The 17,251-nt window shown below is 38.5% G+C and overlaps 1 protein-coding gene and 1 long non-coding RNA gene across 2 annotated transcripts; both read left to right on the top strand.

Moving 5' to 3' along the window:
- Positions 1 to 56: 56 nt before the first annotated feature.
- LOC124643430 lies at positions 57 to 1,272 on the top strand. Its single transcript, XR_006985944.1, has 2 exons — positions 57 to 198; positions 635 to 1,272. It is a non-coding gene; the product is annotated as an uncharacterized LOC124643430 (long non-coding RNA).
- Positions 1,273 to 3,506: 2,234 nt separating this feature from the next.
- Positions 3,507 to 17,011, top strand: LOC124643356 (3-hydroxy-3-methylglutaryl-coenzyme A reductase). The gene is made up of 2 exons (XM_047182318.1): positions 3,507 to 3,665; positions 13,849 to 17,011. The coding sequence occupies exon 2, from the start codon at positions 13,880 to 13,882 to the stop codon at positions 16,391 to 16,393; it is 2,514 nt and encodes an 837-aa protein (XP_047038274.1). The 5' UTR covers positions 3,507 to 3,665; positions 13,849 to 13,879; the 3' UTR covers positions 16,394 to 17,011.
- Positions 17,012 to 17,251: the final 240 nt, after the last annotated feature.

Here is a 17,251-nt window from a genome sequence, read left to right as displayed (position 1 = left end):
CTGTATTTTATGTCAATCAATCAATGCGTGACATGAACTTGTTTATTGTAGTTTTATTTCTAATTTATTTACACAAAACTTAGTCTCTATATTATATATTACCAGAGATATCGCCAATTTGTATAAAATACTAAGTACTTAGTGATATTTCCATTAATTTCAGTAAGTTTCACTGCGCAGAACTATACCATAATCCAGGTTGGTTTGAGGAATTATATATTCAATTCTCTCTTTAGGCATTCTTTACTGAACGATTTTTGCACTTGTAAACTTGCTCAAAGAACAACTGAAAAAAGAAATTACAATATTTCAATGAAATAGTTCTATACTGAAAAAGGCAAGCCTTATCATCAACAAACCTACATATATCCTGGCAGATTTGATGCATTTGATTACGTTCATCGTTTCATCATCTGCCGAGCCTTTTCCCAACTATGTTCTTCCAGTGTAACCACATGCGGCTGGGTACCAGTGTGCCACAAGGAGCGACTGCTTATCTGACCTTCTCAACCAATTTACCCGGGCAATTATGGTTAAACATGTGTTATATTTCTTTACAGTTCTTTACTATTCTTACGTTCTTCATACAGTATTCTTTCTAATAAAACTACCACTCATCTATTGTTTTTAACAGTGACAACACTTACCAAAGAATAATCTTGCAATTTTATGAAACGATTAGCTTCCAAAATGAAGAAAAACAAGAATAAAAAGAAGAAAAGAAAACAGCCAGATATGAAATGCGAAGACGTGGGAGCAGAGAGGTTCTACGTGCAGACTGACGATGCAGGCAGTTACAGCATATGGGAAATCTTATGTTTACCCTACTCCATGTGCTCGAAGGTATGGGACTTCTGTTCGACCATCTGCGCCGGCGCCAACCAATGCATGATCTGCCTAATGTGCATCCAGTACTGTTGTTGCAAACTACAACGACTAACTACACCAGATCCCATCATATTCCCGTATTATTTCTACATGTATTGTCAAGTCATTGTCTTAACCGTTGGATTTCTTTTAATCTGGTTCTTCTTTGGTAAAAGTGTATTTTTGCCGTTTTTAAGAGCGGTTTATGAAGCATTCTTCCCACCGAAAGACTTGATAAGAAACACTACAAGAGCGTCATTTAGAAAGTATTGTTTTAGGAAAGGTGAAGTATTCAATACGCCTATAGCTCAAAACTCCGCGCCTTTGACAACCGGTTCATCTGTGATAACTTTTTTAATAGAAGTTTTTTTAAACCAAGTTTTTCAATAAAAATGTGCAAAGAAATATACTCATTTATTTACTACTGCCCGTGGAGCCTACGCTACTCAGGAAAAGTAGCTTTCTAACAGTGAAAAAATTCTTCAAATTGATCCAGTAATTTCAGAGCCTTTGTACAAACAAGAAATGGTCCCTCTTTATTATATAGATTACGACTCTTCAGATGTAAACAGGCTTGCCTTCACTGATTCTTCAAAAAAAAACTTCATCTGTGCTCTGAGCGCTCACCATAAGCATACCAAGATAAATTACAAGCTAATATAATTATTCCGCAGTTTCACTTGCCTGCCGAGGGAAACACATTATTCACCTGTAATTTTTGCACCGTTTTCATTTCCAAACCTTATCTCATATTGGCCAGCTGTTTTGCAGTGAACATAGATGAAATCCGTACTTACATTACCTGTATCATAAAGTTTATGTTATGAACTTCTTGTTTGCAACTATTTAGAGATTTACGTGCAGATAATGTCACTATGTTGTCAGTTAGTCAGTCAATAATGTACGACGTTAGGATAAGTTATGTTGCAGTCTAAAATTTTAATATTTTAGTTCTAAATACCAAGAGCAAATGAATAAATGTAAATTTATTCATTCCAAATTATGAGTTTGTACTCATAGCGAAGATAAATTTTAGTCTAAGTTTCATCATTTGCCTAGCCTTTTTCCCAACTATGTTGGGGTCGGCTTCCAATCTAACCGGATGTAGCTGAGTATCAGTGCTTTACAAGGACTGAAATTTTAGTTCGAGGATAACTAACTAACCGGATGCAGCTGAGTACCAGTGCTTTGTAAGGACTGAAAAATCGAGGATAAAATTCTAATATGGCGCCAAAGACGAGGGAACGTGTAGAGAGGTTTCGGTGTGATGATGAAACTCAATTACATGGCGAGCCGTTCCACGCGCAGACGGACGATGTATTCCGATATAACTGGTGGGAAGTGTTCTGCTTTCCTTACATACTATGCGCACGGCTATGGGACTGCTGCTGCTCCATCTGCGCGGGAGCAAACCAGTGCCTGGTCTACTGGATGATGATACAATGGGTTGTCTGCAAGATTACTCGCCTAACCACGCCGGATCCCATCATATTTCCATACTACTTCTATGTCTTCTGCCAAGTATTTCTTTTAACTGCATTTTTTATTTTGCTTTGGCATTGGTTCGGAAGGACCGTCGTCATACCATATTTTTACGCGTTTTACGAAGCGTTCGTAGAAGATATGCCAAACAAAGCTTCAGCGAAGAATAGAACGAGAATGTCTTTCAGGAAGTACTGTTTCAGGAAAGGGGAAATTTTTGATACTCCTGTTGATGGCTCGTTTTTGAGTTTACCAAGTCGGTCTGCTACAATAATGACGTTGTTAATAGAAGTTCTTGTGAACGATATTCTTCGGTAATACACAATTTGTATCTTGTGAGCAGGCTTTTATTTTATACATGTCATTTAGAATAATTAATAAGTTAAGTAGTTTAGCGTAGGTATCCTACCTACTGAAAGTAATAACTATCGGTTTCTAGAAGGCTAAAAAGTTAAGAAAAATATTTTTTACATAGCTTTGGAAGTTGGTGTGCCATGGACACACATCCGTAGTATTTATACATCCATGCACACATAATATTAGTGGTGTAGGACATAATGTCTATGTGTAGGTAGGTTGTCAACAAAAAGAAGCAAACCTTTTTTGTAATAATGGTAGAAATTACTAAAAACTATAGCAACATTACCTTCACCACTTTTGACATTGACAGTAAGGGAATGGTAGAAAAAAGTGTTGCACCCAGAGGGATTACCAAATTATCGATATTTTACTCGAGACGGGTATCGTTTCATTAGAATCTATACCTGAAGAGTATTGAATATATATCGATTACTTTCTAATATAAATGTTTACATCAAAGTACTACGTGATTTTATTTAAGCTGTACTATTTGCTTGTGATAATCAGCCACTGTGATAACAACCAAACGCTTTTTTTTCATAAAGCTGATATCTAAGACTTATTTAAGAACTGTTTGTCTTAACGATGGAACATATAAATTGGTTGAAATGCGATAGTACATGAATTAAATTTTATCAAAACTTTAGCAATTCAACGTTAGTTTCTATACCTTCGTAAAATATCGATCCCTGATTAACATCTACACAAAAGTATCGATACCAGAACTACTCGATTTCGGACAAAATTATCGATACTGTTAAGGTATCGACCGACAGTTCTTGCGTATCTCTATTTACGTCAGTCACCCCGAAAATGGCGAGAAGTGTGTTACGCTGACAATATTTTTATTTTTTAAATAAATCTGAGCTATAAATCAAAGCGAAAATCAATTGCTCAGACACCAAAAATCGTGAACAAAGTTTTAATAATTACCAGCTTAACAAAATACTCTACTGGTGAGTAAAAATATTTAATTTGATTATTACAAAAAAGTGAAATTTGAGAGGAAACGGGTTGTGTATTTATTCAATTAATTTGAATAATAAAGAGAGATCTCGACTGCGATATGTTCTGGTACTATTTACGTACGTTTATCAGTGTGTAGATGTAAGTATTCAGTTCTTTTTCACTCTGAAATGAATGAAAAATTACATTGTTCGATGGCAATGGTTTACATAAAAGATTGCGTGTGTGCGTACGTTAATCAGTTCGAAGTGAACATGAGAAGGTTTTAACGTGCAGAAAAACAGTGTGTTCCGCCGGCAAATATTATCACGTAAGTTAATATTAACAGAAAATACGGTTTTCGTTGTTGATAAATAGTGAACTGTAGTGACCTACTAACGTGCGGAAGTACTTGATTCTTGACACACTTTCTAGATCATAGACAATTTTGTTATTTATTTATTTTTCTTATGGCAAAGGAATCTTGAATAGAAAGTATAGAGGAAATTATTAATGAGGTTTTGTCAAAAAATTAAATATTAGTTCAATTGGATTCCAATAAGAATTTAGCAAACTTCTAAGAAATACAACATACCAAAAGTAGAATGTTGTTCAATAATTCTAATTACTAAAATAACAAGTAGGAATTTTTAATTTTAGCCCACATTACCATTTTCAAGTTTTCTGATAACTAAAAAAGTATGATTCTCTAGTCTGAACTCATGATTTAAGGATACTAAATAGTAAAATATTAAACAAGGGAATGCACAGCTGGCTTCTGCGCAAATGCTTGTGCACTATCATAGGTCCTGCACAGCTGGCTGATCTCATAATATGAGAACACCTGCCGTTTCCGGCAAACAGTCTTTATGCCATAATTTTTCATAGTTTTTATAGTATATCAAAATATAATCAAAATTATGGCATGTTATTTCATCATATCATGCTCTTATCTTTGCATGTAACATATGAATCATTTTTAAAATGAATTCTATAAAATAGCAGAAATTTTAATACCTTGTAATGAAATGTTGCTGGTAGACGCTGGATGCAGGTCGCCTCCAACAGGTATCTGTGGAGATCTAAGGGGGAGGCCTATGCTCAGCAGTGGACGTCCTATGGTGAGATCATGATGATGAATGAAATGTCTGTGTGTTGCCGTAGAATTTAGACTATTTAACTTGTAAACAAAGTTTCAGAGCTCTTCACATACATACAAACAATATATATTTCCTCTTTTTTATATTAGTATAGTAGTATTTATTGGCTGTTCAGTAGTTAACACAGTATTACCTGTAGTTTCTAATTGATGTAAAATTGCGTTTTAACTGATTAGCACATAGGAGTTTGAGTCAGGATTATTTTGGTTTCAAGCCATACAAGTATACATTACTAGCTGGCTCCCGCTGTTCGACCTTCGTTTTTTAACGACGCCAAAAATCATCAAATGACCCCTCCCGCTGTGGGTTAGCAGCGGTGAGGGAGTGTCAGACTCTTACTGACTAAATACCGTCGTGTTCTTTACTTCAAAAATTTCTGTTCTCACCTGTACATGATTCCAAAGAGGACTGGTTTTAACTGGCCTGCATCCTGCACTACCCATAATCTGTTTAGCCTTTTCCCACTCTTTTGTGGTTGAATGTTACCTGTTAGATGACGGCAGATAGAAGACTATGAAAGAAGAAGACATGCTGCCCAAACCAAATAAAATTGGGATGTTGAGGTACGCATTCCACTCTCACTGGATGCAGCTGAATACCAGTGTGCCACATGGAGCGACTGCCTATCTTACCTCCTCAACCCAGTTACCTAGAAAACCTTCATTTACCTTTGTACATACAAACAAAAACCCGCGGTTTTTCCCGAACCAAAATAAATACATTGTCACGCCATACATGGAAATCTGAACATATAATAAATATCAAGTATGTACATGTGATGTTTAAATTATACATTTTACAACAATAAATACAGTCTCCATAAAAAACTACGTGAATTTGTAATCAGATCTTTGCTCCGAGTATTTATAATTGCAAATGTACTTAATTTATGTAGATGATTTATTTACTTTTAGTGATTTTTTACGAAACCGTTCCTATGTGGTTGTTGCTAAAATTATATACCTAGCAAATAGTAAGCAATTTCTGCGAAATCTTAATTTTCTTTTTCTTTTTTTGGAGAAAAAAAAAATCACCCGCGTCCGTTCATATTGAGTGGTCTGCAGATTTAATCACCTAGCTAGCCCGCTATCATAGTTTTCTCAAATCCGCCTGATGGCCATCCGCGTCCGGACCTACTTCCCGCAGCCGGCTAAAAAGTATGTTTTTACCAAACATTCAAAATATAAACAACAACAATATTTATTCGGATTAAATGGTAATTAATTCATTCATTTAGCAAATGCGGGGTCAACATTTCTTAATTGACTACTAATGAGTTAACATTTCGAAACTAACTGAATGGAGATACGTTTATTGAATTGTAAACAATGACCAAAGTTCAAGATATTCAAAATAAACCTGTAATTTTGAATTTCGGGATTATTATGCCTATCCTAAAAGAAAATACGTTTATCCACGCTCACAACTGAAAACTTATGGATAAACCATTAAAAAAAACTGTGTAAAACTACACTTAAAGTACTTAAAGTTTGTTTACTGGCCCGATTTGGGCAAGGATCTCTGTATTAGATAGGCTATTCATCGACTAGGGCTATATAGCTACTTTCATGCTAAAACGCGAAGAAGTACCCACGGGACGCAAATGAAATCGCTGACGGAAGATAGAAGCTGGCCTCCTCTCACACCACCACGCTTGCTCAATGCGGGTTGGTGATTTCAGACTTTATAGTCCAGGTTTCTTCAAGATGTTTTCCTTCACCTTTTTATCAGCCATTGGTGTCCAAAATATGATGCTTGAGTAGGGCTGCCATCTCGAATTTCGCCAAACCCGGACAAACATTAAAAAAACCCGGACATTTGGCGTAAATCGCATTTTTCCCCCGAACCTAATTTGTAATCCCTTTACTATTAACATATACTTAAATTCAATGAGGTGCTTCCTTACATGAAAAGTGTCCGGGTTTTCCCCGGACACTTCTTGAAACCCCGCCCGGACGGCCCCCGGACGGCCTCCAAACGAGGACAAATCCGGGGAAACCCGGACGGATGGCAGCCCTATGCTTGAGGAACAGCGCCAAATAAGGTTCTGAGTACGAACGTAAAGATAAGAACGCAGAAATAAAAAGTTAGATAAATATAAAAGATGAAATGGCTAAAAAGTAAATGGATGAATATCTTAAACAGTTGCAGATATAAGATGAAGCCCCGATTAAAAACTTTGGAAGTTACAAAAACTTTCGTCATTTAAGGCTTTATAGATAAGAGTTATTATTATACTTTTCCAAATTTCACTTTGATGACTTTAAAACAGGCTAACGACAAGCCAGATGATGATAGTCTTGCTGCTTTCTTTTTCTTTGTGAAAACTGTCGAACCTCCTCCTTTTTGGGAAGTCGGTTAAAAGTTTGCTGTCATTGAACATCTTTGGCAGTCGTTACGGGTAGTCAGAAGCAAATAAGTCTGACAACCAGTCTAATCACGGCGTATTGGGTTGGCGGGGTAACTGGGTAGTGGAGGTCAGATAGGCAATCGCTCCCTGTAAAGCACTGATACTCAGCTGAATCCGGTTAGACTGGAAGCCGACCCCAACATAGTTGGGAAAAGGCTAGGCAGATGATGTAAAAAATAGCAACATCTCAAACAGCAAATCTTAAAAATACTTAAGCTACAAGATTTGTCTCATATTCAAATTTTATCATTGACTTTATCATATGCGCGTGATTCATATTATATTAAAATTGGGCCACTGATAATATTATGTGTTACGCATCACCAAAAGTGTATTCCTATTTTATGTTTGCGACGAATTTTCATAAAAATGTTAAGTTTTTGATTCGCTGGGGTTTGTTTGTTTACTTTAAGGTGCTTATGTCAGGAACTGCATACATACATATCTATCTATTCTAATATTATAAAGAGGAAAAAGGTATCTTCGTTTGTTTGTAATGGATAAACTCAAAAACTAATGCACAGATTTAAAAATCCTTTCAACATTAGAAAGCTACATTATCTGCGATTAACATAGGCTATATTTTATCCCGGTACGGGCAGTAGTTCCCACGGAACGCGGGTGAAACCGCGGGAAAATGGCTCTGTAAAGAAATACCAACTATGTATGCGTAAACCAGCTTCCGCCGAAAAATTTGAATGACAATACATTATTGTTTCCGTTGACGTTAAAGCAAGTTATCTCACTATCGAACTCACATTTATCTTATTAAACTATTTGTCTGCACCTAAAAATAACTTCAACACAGATTTAATCAAACAGTGAAGTTTAAAAATAGCATTTTTGAACGTCAAGGTGCTACTCCCTTTTAACTTTCAACCTTGAAGTATTTCCTTGTATTTCGATATCTGAGTCGTGGTGGCCTCGAGGGTAAAGAACCAACCTCTCGAGTATGAGGGTGTGGGTTCGATTCACAGGCCAGGCACCTACCAATGCAACTTTTCTAAGTTTGTATGTACTTTCTAAGTATATCTTAGACACCAATGGCTGATAAAAAGGTGAAGGAAAAGATCCTGAGGAAACCTGGACTATAAAGTCTGAAATTACCAACCCGCATTGAGCTAGCGTGGTGATTAGGTAATGCTCAATCCTTCTCCGTGTGAGAGGAGACCTGTGCCCAGCAGTGGGACGATAAAAAAGGCTGTAACAACAACAACCGACTTAAAAAATAAGGAGATTCTCTACTTGGAAATTCTCTACTGCGTTTTGTTTGAAATATTGCTAGACTAACTATACAGTCTACATTGTGTGTAACGTTTAAAATAATTATAGCTTCTTTTAATCGTGTTAGAGGATTTATTGCTGTAAATTCGCTAGCGTCATCAAAAACTAAGTATGTACTTATAGAGCTAGATGGGTTTCCATAAAACAAATCACGGTATTTATGAAGCGAGTAGTGTTGTATCTATGCCTCATTCCCATCAGCCTCTCTACTGTCCCACTGCTAGGCTCAAGCCTCTTCTCACACAGAGAAGGTTTGAGCGTTAATCACCACCATATAACTGAAAAAAGATAAATGACGAAATCAGACCTTAAAATCTCGAGTTTTCTCAGGATGTATATTATTCCTTCACCTTTACTTAGTTATTGGTGTCCAAGATATACTTAAAAAGTTGCATTACCTGACCTCGAATCCGCACAATCATACTTCAGAGCTTGCTTTAACCATATATTCTTTCAATCATCCCTTACAAACTCAAAACTCAGAAAGGATTACATATTACTATGTATTATCTCTCCAAGTTCGAAAACGAAGTCAGGATAACTGCGCACTCAGTTAAACTATGTTGACAACTTTCTCCTATGGCACACACGTATGTCCTCACCATACGCTTACACCGTTACACGCCATAGGACTTGATAGGGCAGGCTAGAAGCTATGGCAATGTTTACGTATGCTTTTTAAAACAAATAGTAATTTTAATGTTTTTATTTGAATTCAATATGTATTTTTGTTCTTGAGCATTTTAACATTGATTATCTCGAAAGTAACAATTTCACACATATTGGGTTTTAGCACTGTACCCTCGATATGATTGCTATGGGAATCTGATGAAAACCGCGAACGAGATCTAGTAGGGAGTTGAATATGTTTGGGCTAAAGATATAAATATGTATTTTTGAAATAGAAAATGTGCAAAGTTACCTTTTTATACAAAAAATACATATTGGATTTGGATAAAAGTTATGAATATAGATTGAATCCTGGCGAAGGTAACTGGGTTGAGCAGGCCAGATAAGCAGCCGCTCCATGTGGCACACTAGTACTCAGGTGCATCCGATTAGACTGGAAACCACCTAAATATTATTATTAGGAATGAGCTAGGCCACAATATGGCATTTGTTTTTCTCTTTACAGCCATTTGAAAAAAATGTGTTTTGGCTCATTTATCGAGGAAGGGTATGTAAAATATTGATAATTTATTATGCAGGTGAATCAAGTACATCTTTTAAAACCAGAGTTAAGTCTCCGTAAACCACTAATACTTAATAAAGGTCAACTTAGAAAAATTAACAAACTGTTGTTAAGCGGTCTATTTGAATACAAACCGGTTTGACCAGATTTTCTCGTTTGGCTGACCGCTACAAGATATATAGCGCATTAGTCAAATTTTGTAATGATTTAGTTTGAGCAATCTTCATCATCATTACTTGGACTTCGACCGCATTTCGAGAAGAACTACCGATTGCATCTGGATAAATAATATCCTATATCTCTCTCTTAGGTTACTTGTCTCCGTGGCAATTAGGTTTAAGACATAAAAACTCATTTTTTAATTTACAATGTTAAGCCCGCAGCCGGGCCTCCCCTAACGTAGTAACGTAGTTTTAATATGATATTTTTCTTTTTCATTAACCTTTGACATTGCTGTTAGGTTGCAATTAATGTGTAATTATGGTTGTCCAAAAAACGAACTATATTGGTCAGGATAACTTCAGGATACTTTAGAACCCCTATACTTTTTCTTTTAACCAGAACTTTTAAAAGAGTTGAGAAATGAGCACGTCTAATACGTAGCTGCTCCATGTGGCACACTGGTACTCAGCTACATCCTTTTAGATGAAGCCGACCCCAATATAGTTGGGAAAAGGCTAGGCAGAAGATACCTTCTATATTAATTTCCATAACCTCAAAATCATAGAAAATATAGGTCTTAAGGTTATTCAAACAGAATTTTCTTTACCAACGTCTAGCAAGGTCACATATACATCCATTATGAAATACTGCGCATACATTATTCAATGGTACACACAATTTTCGCCTTTACAACTTAGTTGGTAAAGTCGAAAATGATTTGGGTATCAACTGTCTAGTTTTTATGGTATTGCTAATTTGGTTTCCAGAGAAACTATGTATCTATCGTATGTTTTTAAAGGTGTAACTCGTTTTTTAAGTTCTGCTTTTTTGTCTGTGATCCAGATTTATACATTGTAGCTCATGGCTGAGTATCTAGGATAGATCGATCATAAAATTCAACAAGGCTTGGTGCAATCCGTCAATGGATGGGTGACCATCTTGTCACGACTCGTTCCTCCATGTTTTCAAAGGCACGTTAAATTGGGGTATCTCAGCTGCCATTTGAACATCTTTAGTCGTTACGAGTACTTAGTCAGAAGCCAGAAAGTCTGACTACCAATCTTACCAAGGAGTATCGATTTGCCCGAGTAACTGGGCTGAGGAGGTCAGATAGGTAGTCGCTCCACGCAAACACTGGTTCTCATTTGCATCCTGTAAGACTAAAAGTCGACCCCAACATACTTGGGAAAAGGGTAGACGGTGATCCTCATAAAACGACATGAGTAGTACCTACTAGTACCTGTATTATTCTATTTCTTCCTAAAGCTACTTATATTTTATCAGAAATCATCACAATTGTCATACAGTCTTGTACTCCTATTATCCACATGGGCAGAATACCAATTCAGCATTCGTAAGACCGCAGTTCTACACTGAATTCGATTAATATCATCGTCTCGGAGACTACGTGACTCGCATGCAATGAGGGTACTTTATGTTTTATTGCTTGGTATTATAGTTTGCGTCTGCGCATATTTTTATAGTGGTTGATTTTCAAAAGGGTTCCTGTATTGACGTCAATTGGTTTTAGGTATATTGGGCAAATGTGAAAAATCTGACACGGAAAGATTTTTTTCAAATCGGTTTTTGAGATAACTTTTGAAACAAACAAATTCTTCAGCTGTATAATATTTGATACCTATTTAATTACGTATTGCAGTGCAGTTGGTAAACCTAATTTGGTACCTAGAAAACATAATCAAAAGTGTAACTGGGAATTTATACATAGTAAAAGTAGATAGGTCTTTCTGGCAACCTTTAACATTCAAAAAATACGGTCCCCAGACAATCAAAAAAAATGTGATTTACTGATTAAAGAAATTTTCATCGCATCCCGGAAAAGCAACATCAAAAACAGATGTTTTAAAAACCCTTAAAAACAGAATATAACTTTCGTTTGTTTTTTTAATAAAAATACCTTTAAAATGTCATCGGTTTGTAGAAAGCTGTCACGGCCAGTCAGCTGTTGGTTGTAACCGGTTTCACTGGGTCACTCGGTATGTGGATGGTCTTAAAACTGTGTATGTGGATCGTAGGGTAACTGTTTATTTGTATATGCGGTTTAGATCGCGGATTTTCTTGCGTTTAGTTAGCCTAATCAATTCATCCTACTATGTAGGTAATATTATAAACGCGAAAGTATGTATATGTTGGGTCTTCTCAGGCAAAAAACGGTTAAATGAATGTTGATGAAACTTGCCAATAATGTAGCTTGTAAATCAGAATGACATATAGGCTTCTTTTTACCTGGGTGCAGGAAGTTGGTTGAAACTATTGCATTAGGTTCCCCTGTAATAATAGATGTATTTTGTGATAAATAAATAAAAAATAGTAAAAAAGTAGTTATATTATATTAACGCTCAATCCTTCTCCGTGTGAGAGGAGGCCGCCCAGCAGTGGGGCGTCGAGGCTTTGGGCGGCGGCGACCTCTCGCGTCCGGCCCTGGTTCAGGCCATGGTCCGGGGCGAGAGGGAATGGGATGCCGTTGCCTCCTTCTGCGAAGCGGTCATGCTCGAGAAGGAGGAGGCGGAACGCCAGAGAGTACGCACCTCTCATCCCGGCCGCCGCGCTGGACCAGGTAGACACCATGGGCGCCGGGTGTCGCGTGATGACTCCCGGCCACCGTAGGCGTGGGTCTCTGGGCGGTGAGTTCGGGTGGCTCATCGTCCCTCTGTCTGCTTAGACGACAGACCCGTGTCAACGGCGCGCGTTGTTCCACGCGCTCCTCAAAGAGATGTCAGCAACCCTAGCGGGGCCCAGCAGGGCCAAGGCCTGCCGGGGCTGCGGGTTGTTCGAAAGAGATACCGCGGCCCTGGTACATAAAAGGCCTATAACGGAACACGACGGTTTTTAGTCAGTAAGAGTCTGACACTCCCTCACCGCTGCTAACCCACAGCGGGAGGGGCCATTTGATGATTTTTGACGTCGTTAAAAAAAAAAGCCCAGCAGTGGGACGATAAAAAGGCTGTAACTGTAAACTGTAAAAAAGTAGTTTCCTCAGCAAGTGAAACTGCTGACGGAAACTTGTCACTTCAGATACTCTTTAAATTAAACTTTTGCGAAAAAAATACGCTTATAACTTTAGGATAAAGGGGTCTAATATAACACCAAAAAACGTTGCTTGTGGGATAAGTGTTTTAAGGTCTAATTTGCCACCAAACTTCGTCTAAATCGGTTCATTAGCTTCGTGAAAGCGTTGTAAACAAACAAATTCACACGCATTTATATTCTTACTCAGAACTGATGTTTACAAACGTAACTGTTTAGCGGAATCACTGTTTAGATAAGTCTTATTTTAGCAAGTTCTGAGTTACCCAGTTTCTATATTTAGATTGAAAACTTTCCGGTTTCCAAAAACTTGTCTTTCTAGTCAAATATTTTATCATTTACAGCAGATTTTACTACTTACCTACTATTTTTTTAGTTGTGTACCTACTTGGTAACTACTAGAACCTACTTATAATTTTTACAAATTCCATTTATTTCAAGGTTTGAATTTGAAATGAAAATTATATTGTAGGTGTATCATTGGACCTTCTCGTGACATACTTCAAGGATAAATTAATGTATTTTTTAATGTTTTGCAATTTATTTTAACTAGTCAAGTGTCTTTAAAAATTCAGCAAAATGTATATTGTCCTAGGTTTTTGAATAACAAACATTTTTGAAAAAAAATAAATGAGCTATACAACCAAAATCTGAATTGAGCATGTAATACTTACGACGTTACATTATATGACACATCCTATTATTTATGTTATCTTAAATTCATACTCAAAGTAAGTCTGACACCAGTCGTACCATCTCTTGGTATTGGGTTGGCCGGGTAACTGGGTTGAGGCGGTCAGATAGGGTAGTCGCTCCTTGTATCACTGGTACTCAGCTGGACCCGGTTAGACTAGAAGCCGACCCCAACATAGTCGGGAAAAGGCTTTGAAGATGATGATGTTCTTTGATCTAAACCACAGTATTCTCTTTCCTTCCAGATATCAGCTGTCCAGCAGCTAAGCAGTAGAAATGAAAGTCTGGGGAGCTCACGGGGAGTTCTGCGCTCGTCACCAATGGGAGGTCATCGTGGCCACATTAGCCCTACTGGCCTGCGCAGCCAGCGTCGAGAGGAATGGCCCTGGGAACAGGTCGGAACACTGCGCAGGCTGGGCCAGGGCCTGTCCCGGGCTAGAAGCGGAGTACCAAGCCGCTGACGCCGTCATCATGACCTTCGTACGCTGCGCAGCCCTCTTATACGCCTATTATCAAATCTCAAATCTTCACAAAATAGCTTCTAAGTATCTTCTCATCATTGCCGGGGTGTTTTCCACGTTTGCAAGCTTTATTTTCACTTCAGCTGTCGCCAGTTTGTTTTGGAGCGAACTGGCGAGTATTAAGGATGCCCCCTTCTTGTTTCTGTTAGTCGCTGATGTGGCTAGGGGGGCGAGAATGGCGAAGGCAGGATGGTCGGCTGGAGAAGACCAAGGAAAGAGGGTTGGACGGGCGCTGGCTTTGCTTGGGCCAACAGCGACCCTCGATACTCTGCTAGCAGTCTTACTAGTGGGAGTTGGAGCCCTATCTGGGGTTCCCAGACTAGAACACATGTGCACCTTCGCCTGTCTAGCTCTATTAGTAGACTATCTGGTCTTCGTGACGTTCTACCCAGCCTGCCTCTCTCTAGTCGCAGATTTCGCTTCAGGACGCAAAGAAATGTCGCCAGACAGTCCGTTTTCTGAAGCCGATCTCAAACCGAACCCAGTGGTTCAGAGAGTGAAGATGATAATGGCTGCAGGGCTGCTGTGCGTTCATCTCACCAGCAGATGGCCCTGGAGCAATGACAACGGGATCATCGAAGGTCCCATAGACATATTAACTCCTTCCACAAATGATAATATTTTATTACATTCGTATATCAAATGGTTTTCCGTTTCTGCGGATTACATAGTCATAGCGACACTGCTCTGTGCCTTGATTATAAAGTTTGTATTCTTTGAGGAGCAACGAAACTGGGTTATTGACATGAATGATATGACGGTGAAAGAAGTAGTACAAGAACCAGCTCGGAGTAAGCCTAAATTCTCAGTAGGAGATGACTCGAATTCTGAGGTTTCCACGCAAACGGAGGGAGTATTGGAAGATGAATGGCCTACGCTTTCTCCGAGCTCTTCCGCTGCTAAATTAAACTCCAAAAAGCGTCCAATGGCGGAATGCCTCGAAATATACAGATCTGAGGGAGCCTGCAACTCTTTGAGTGACGAAGAAGTCGTAATGTTGGTTGAACAATCCCATATTCCTTTACACAGACTCGAAGCGGTCTTAGGAGACCCTTTACGTGGCGTAAGACTGCGTAGAAAAGTAGTCGGGTCTAGGTTCCAGACTGAATTAGCTATAAAACAACTGCCTTACTTAAATTATGATTATTCTAAAGTTTTGAACGCCTGCTGCGAAAATGTGATCGGTTATGTTGGTGTGCCAGTCGGGTATGCTGGGCCTTTGGTCGTTGATGGTAAGCCGTATATGATTCCTATGGCTACAACAGAGGGGGCTCTAGTAGCTTCGACAAACAGAGGAGCTAAGGCCATCGGTTCCCGAGGAGTTACAAGCGTGGTTGAAGATGTGGGCATGACAAGAGCACCAGCTATAAAATTACCTAACGTGGTCAGAGCTCACGAATGCCGACAGTGGATAGACAATAAAGACAACTACGCACTCATCAAAGAAGCTTTCGACTCCACATCGCGTTTCGCTCGACTCCAAGAAATTCACATAGGAGTTGACGGCGCAACACTATACCTAAGATTCAGGGCTACCACAGGGGACGCTATGGGTATGAACATGGTCTCAAAAGGCGCTGAAAATGCTCTCAAACTCCTCAAAAACTACTTCCCAGACATGGAAGTTATAAGCTTGTCTGGTAACTACTGCTCGGACAAAAAAGCCGCAGCTATTAACTGGGTTAAGGGAAGAGGGAAACGAGTGGTTTGTGAAACGACGATATCCCACGATAGTTTAAGAACGATCTTTAAAACTGATGCCAAAACTCTGGCTAGGTGCAACAAGATAAAGAATCTCTCGGGATCTGCTCTTGCTGGTTCCATAGGCGGGAATAACGCTCACGCAGCAAATATGGTGACAGCTATATACATAGCTACAGGCCAAGACCCGGCTCAGAACGTCACCAGCTCGAATTGTTCGACAAACATGGAGGTTTGTGGCGAAAATGGAGAAGATTTGTATGTGACTTGTACCATGCCTTCTTTGGAAGTTGGCACAGTAGGTGGGGGGACTATCCTCACAGGTCAGGGTGCCTGTTTGGATATTCTAGGGGTTAAAGGCGCCGGAGCACGGCCAGCAGAAAATTCTGCCCGATTAGCTTCCTTGATCTGCGCCACAGTTTTAGCGGGAGAGCTCAGTTTAATGGCTGCTCTCGTAAACTCAGATCTTGTAAAATCACATATGAGGCATAACAGATCGACGGTCAACGTGCAAGCGAGTTGCAACTTACAAACTGACAGCATCACCTTGAAAGTGCCGCCGTTATAACATAGACTAAGTCCGGTTAATCAGACGAGAGTCCGACGGGGCTACATGGAGTCTATCATGTTCCATGGAGTAGGCAAAGTGCTTAAATCGGCTGGTTTTATGATTTCCTAGTACATAATCCTGTCCTGCTTTATATAGAAAGCGAGAGCTTTAACTAACGAAACCTCAAAGTGTTTGTTTCATGTTTTCTACATCGTAGAGATTTTATTTAGGTCTTAAATTGTTGTATGGACTTCAGTAGAGCTTGGAGAAAAATTGTTACTAAAATATTGCTCGGAATAAGGTAAATAAATACGTAGATCGTTGGGTAACATAAATATAAATAAATAACAACATTACTTTTTTTTACTAACAAAAATAAAATTCTTAAACGATGACATTTAAAAAGCGGTATTGCCATCAAAAGGGCGATTTCTACCATTTTTCACCAAGCTTTATTAAAAAAACTAAGAAGCTATGTGTAATGTTGTGTGGCCTATTATAAGCAAAGTATATCAAATGAAGTGTATTATTATAACGACAATATCATATTACTATATTTAGTTAAATGTCTGCTGAGCTGCAACGTTAAGCGTGAACATTGTAACTAGTTGTTCAATAAATTCACTTTGTAATGTTTTTATTGTTTTATTCTGACAATAGAAGTATCTTATATATTGTACCAGCGTCTAAGTACGAGGGCGGTTCTTATTCTTCAACAGTAATAGGTTCTCAATCTACATGCATATTCAGTATAATATGGCCTGCCTATTTAATTCCTCTTTCAACCTTAAAAAAGTTTCTTCTCTATCTAGCTGCCTAGAATTTCATCTAGAATCTACATGAGTCAGTTTCTATTTGTAACCTCGCTCTTAAAAG

The sequence above is a fragment of the Helicoverpa zea genome, chromosome 27 (genome assembly GCF_022581195.2).
Source record: "Helicoverpa zea isolate HzStark_Cry1AcR chromosome 27, ilHelZeax1.1, whole genome shotgun sequence".
NCBI lineage: Eukaryota > Metazoa > Arthropoda > Insecta > Lepidoptera > Noctuidae > Helicoverpa > Helicoverpa zea.
The sequence above is the reverse complement of the archived record's forward strand: the minus strand, read 5'-3'. Positions and strand labels throughout refer to the sequence as shown.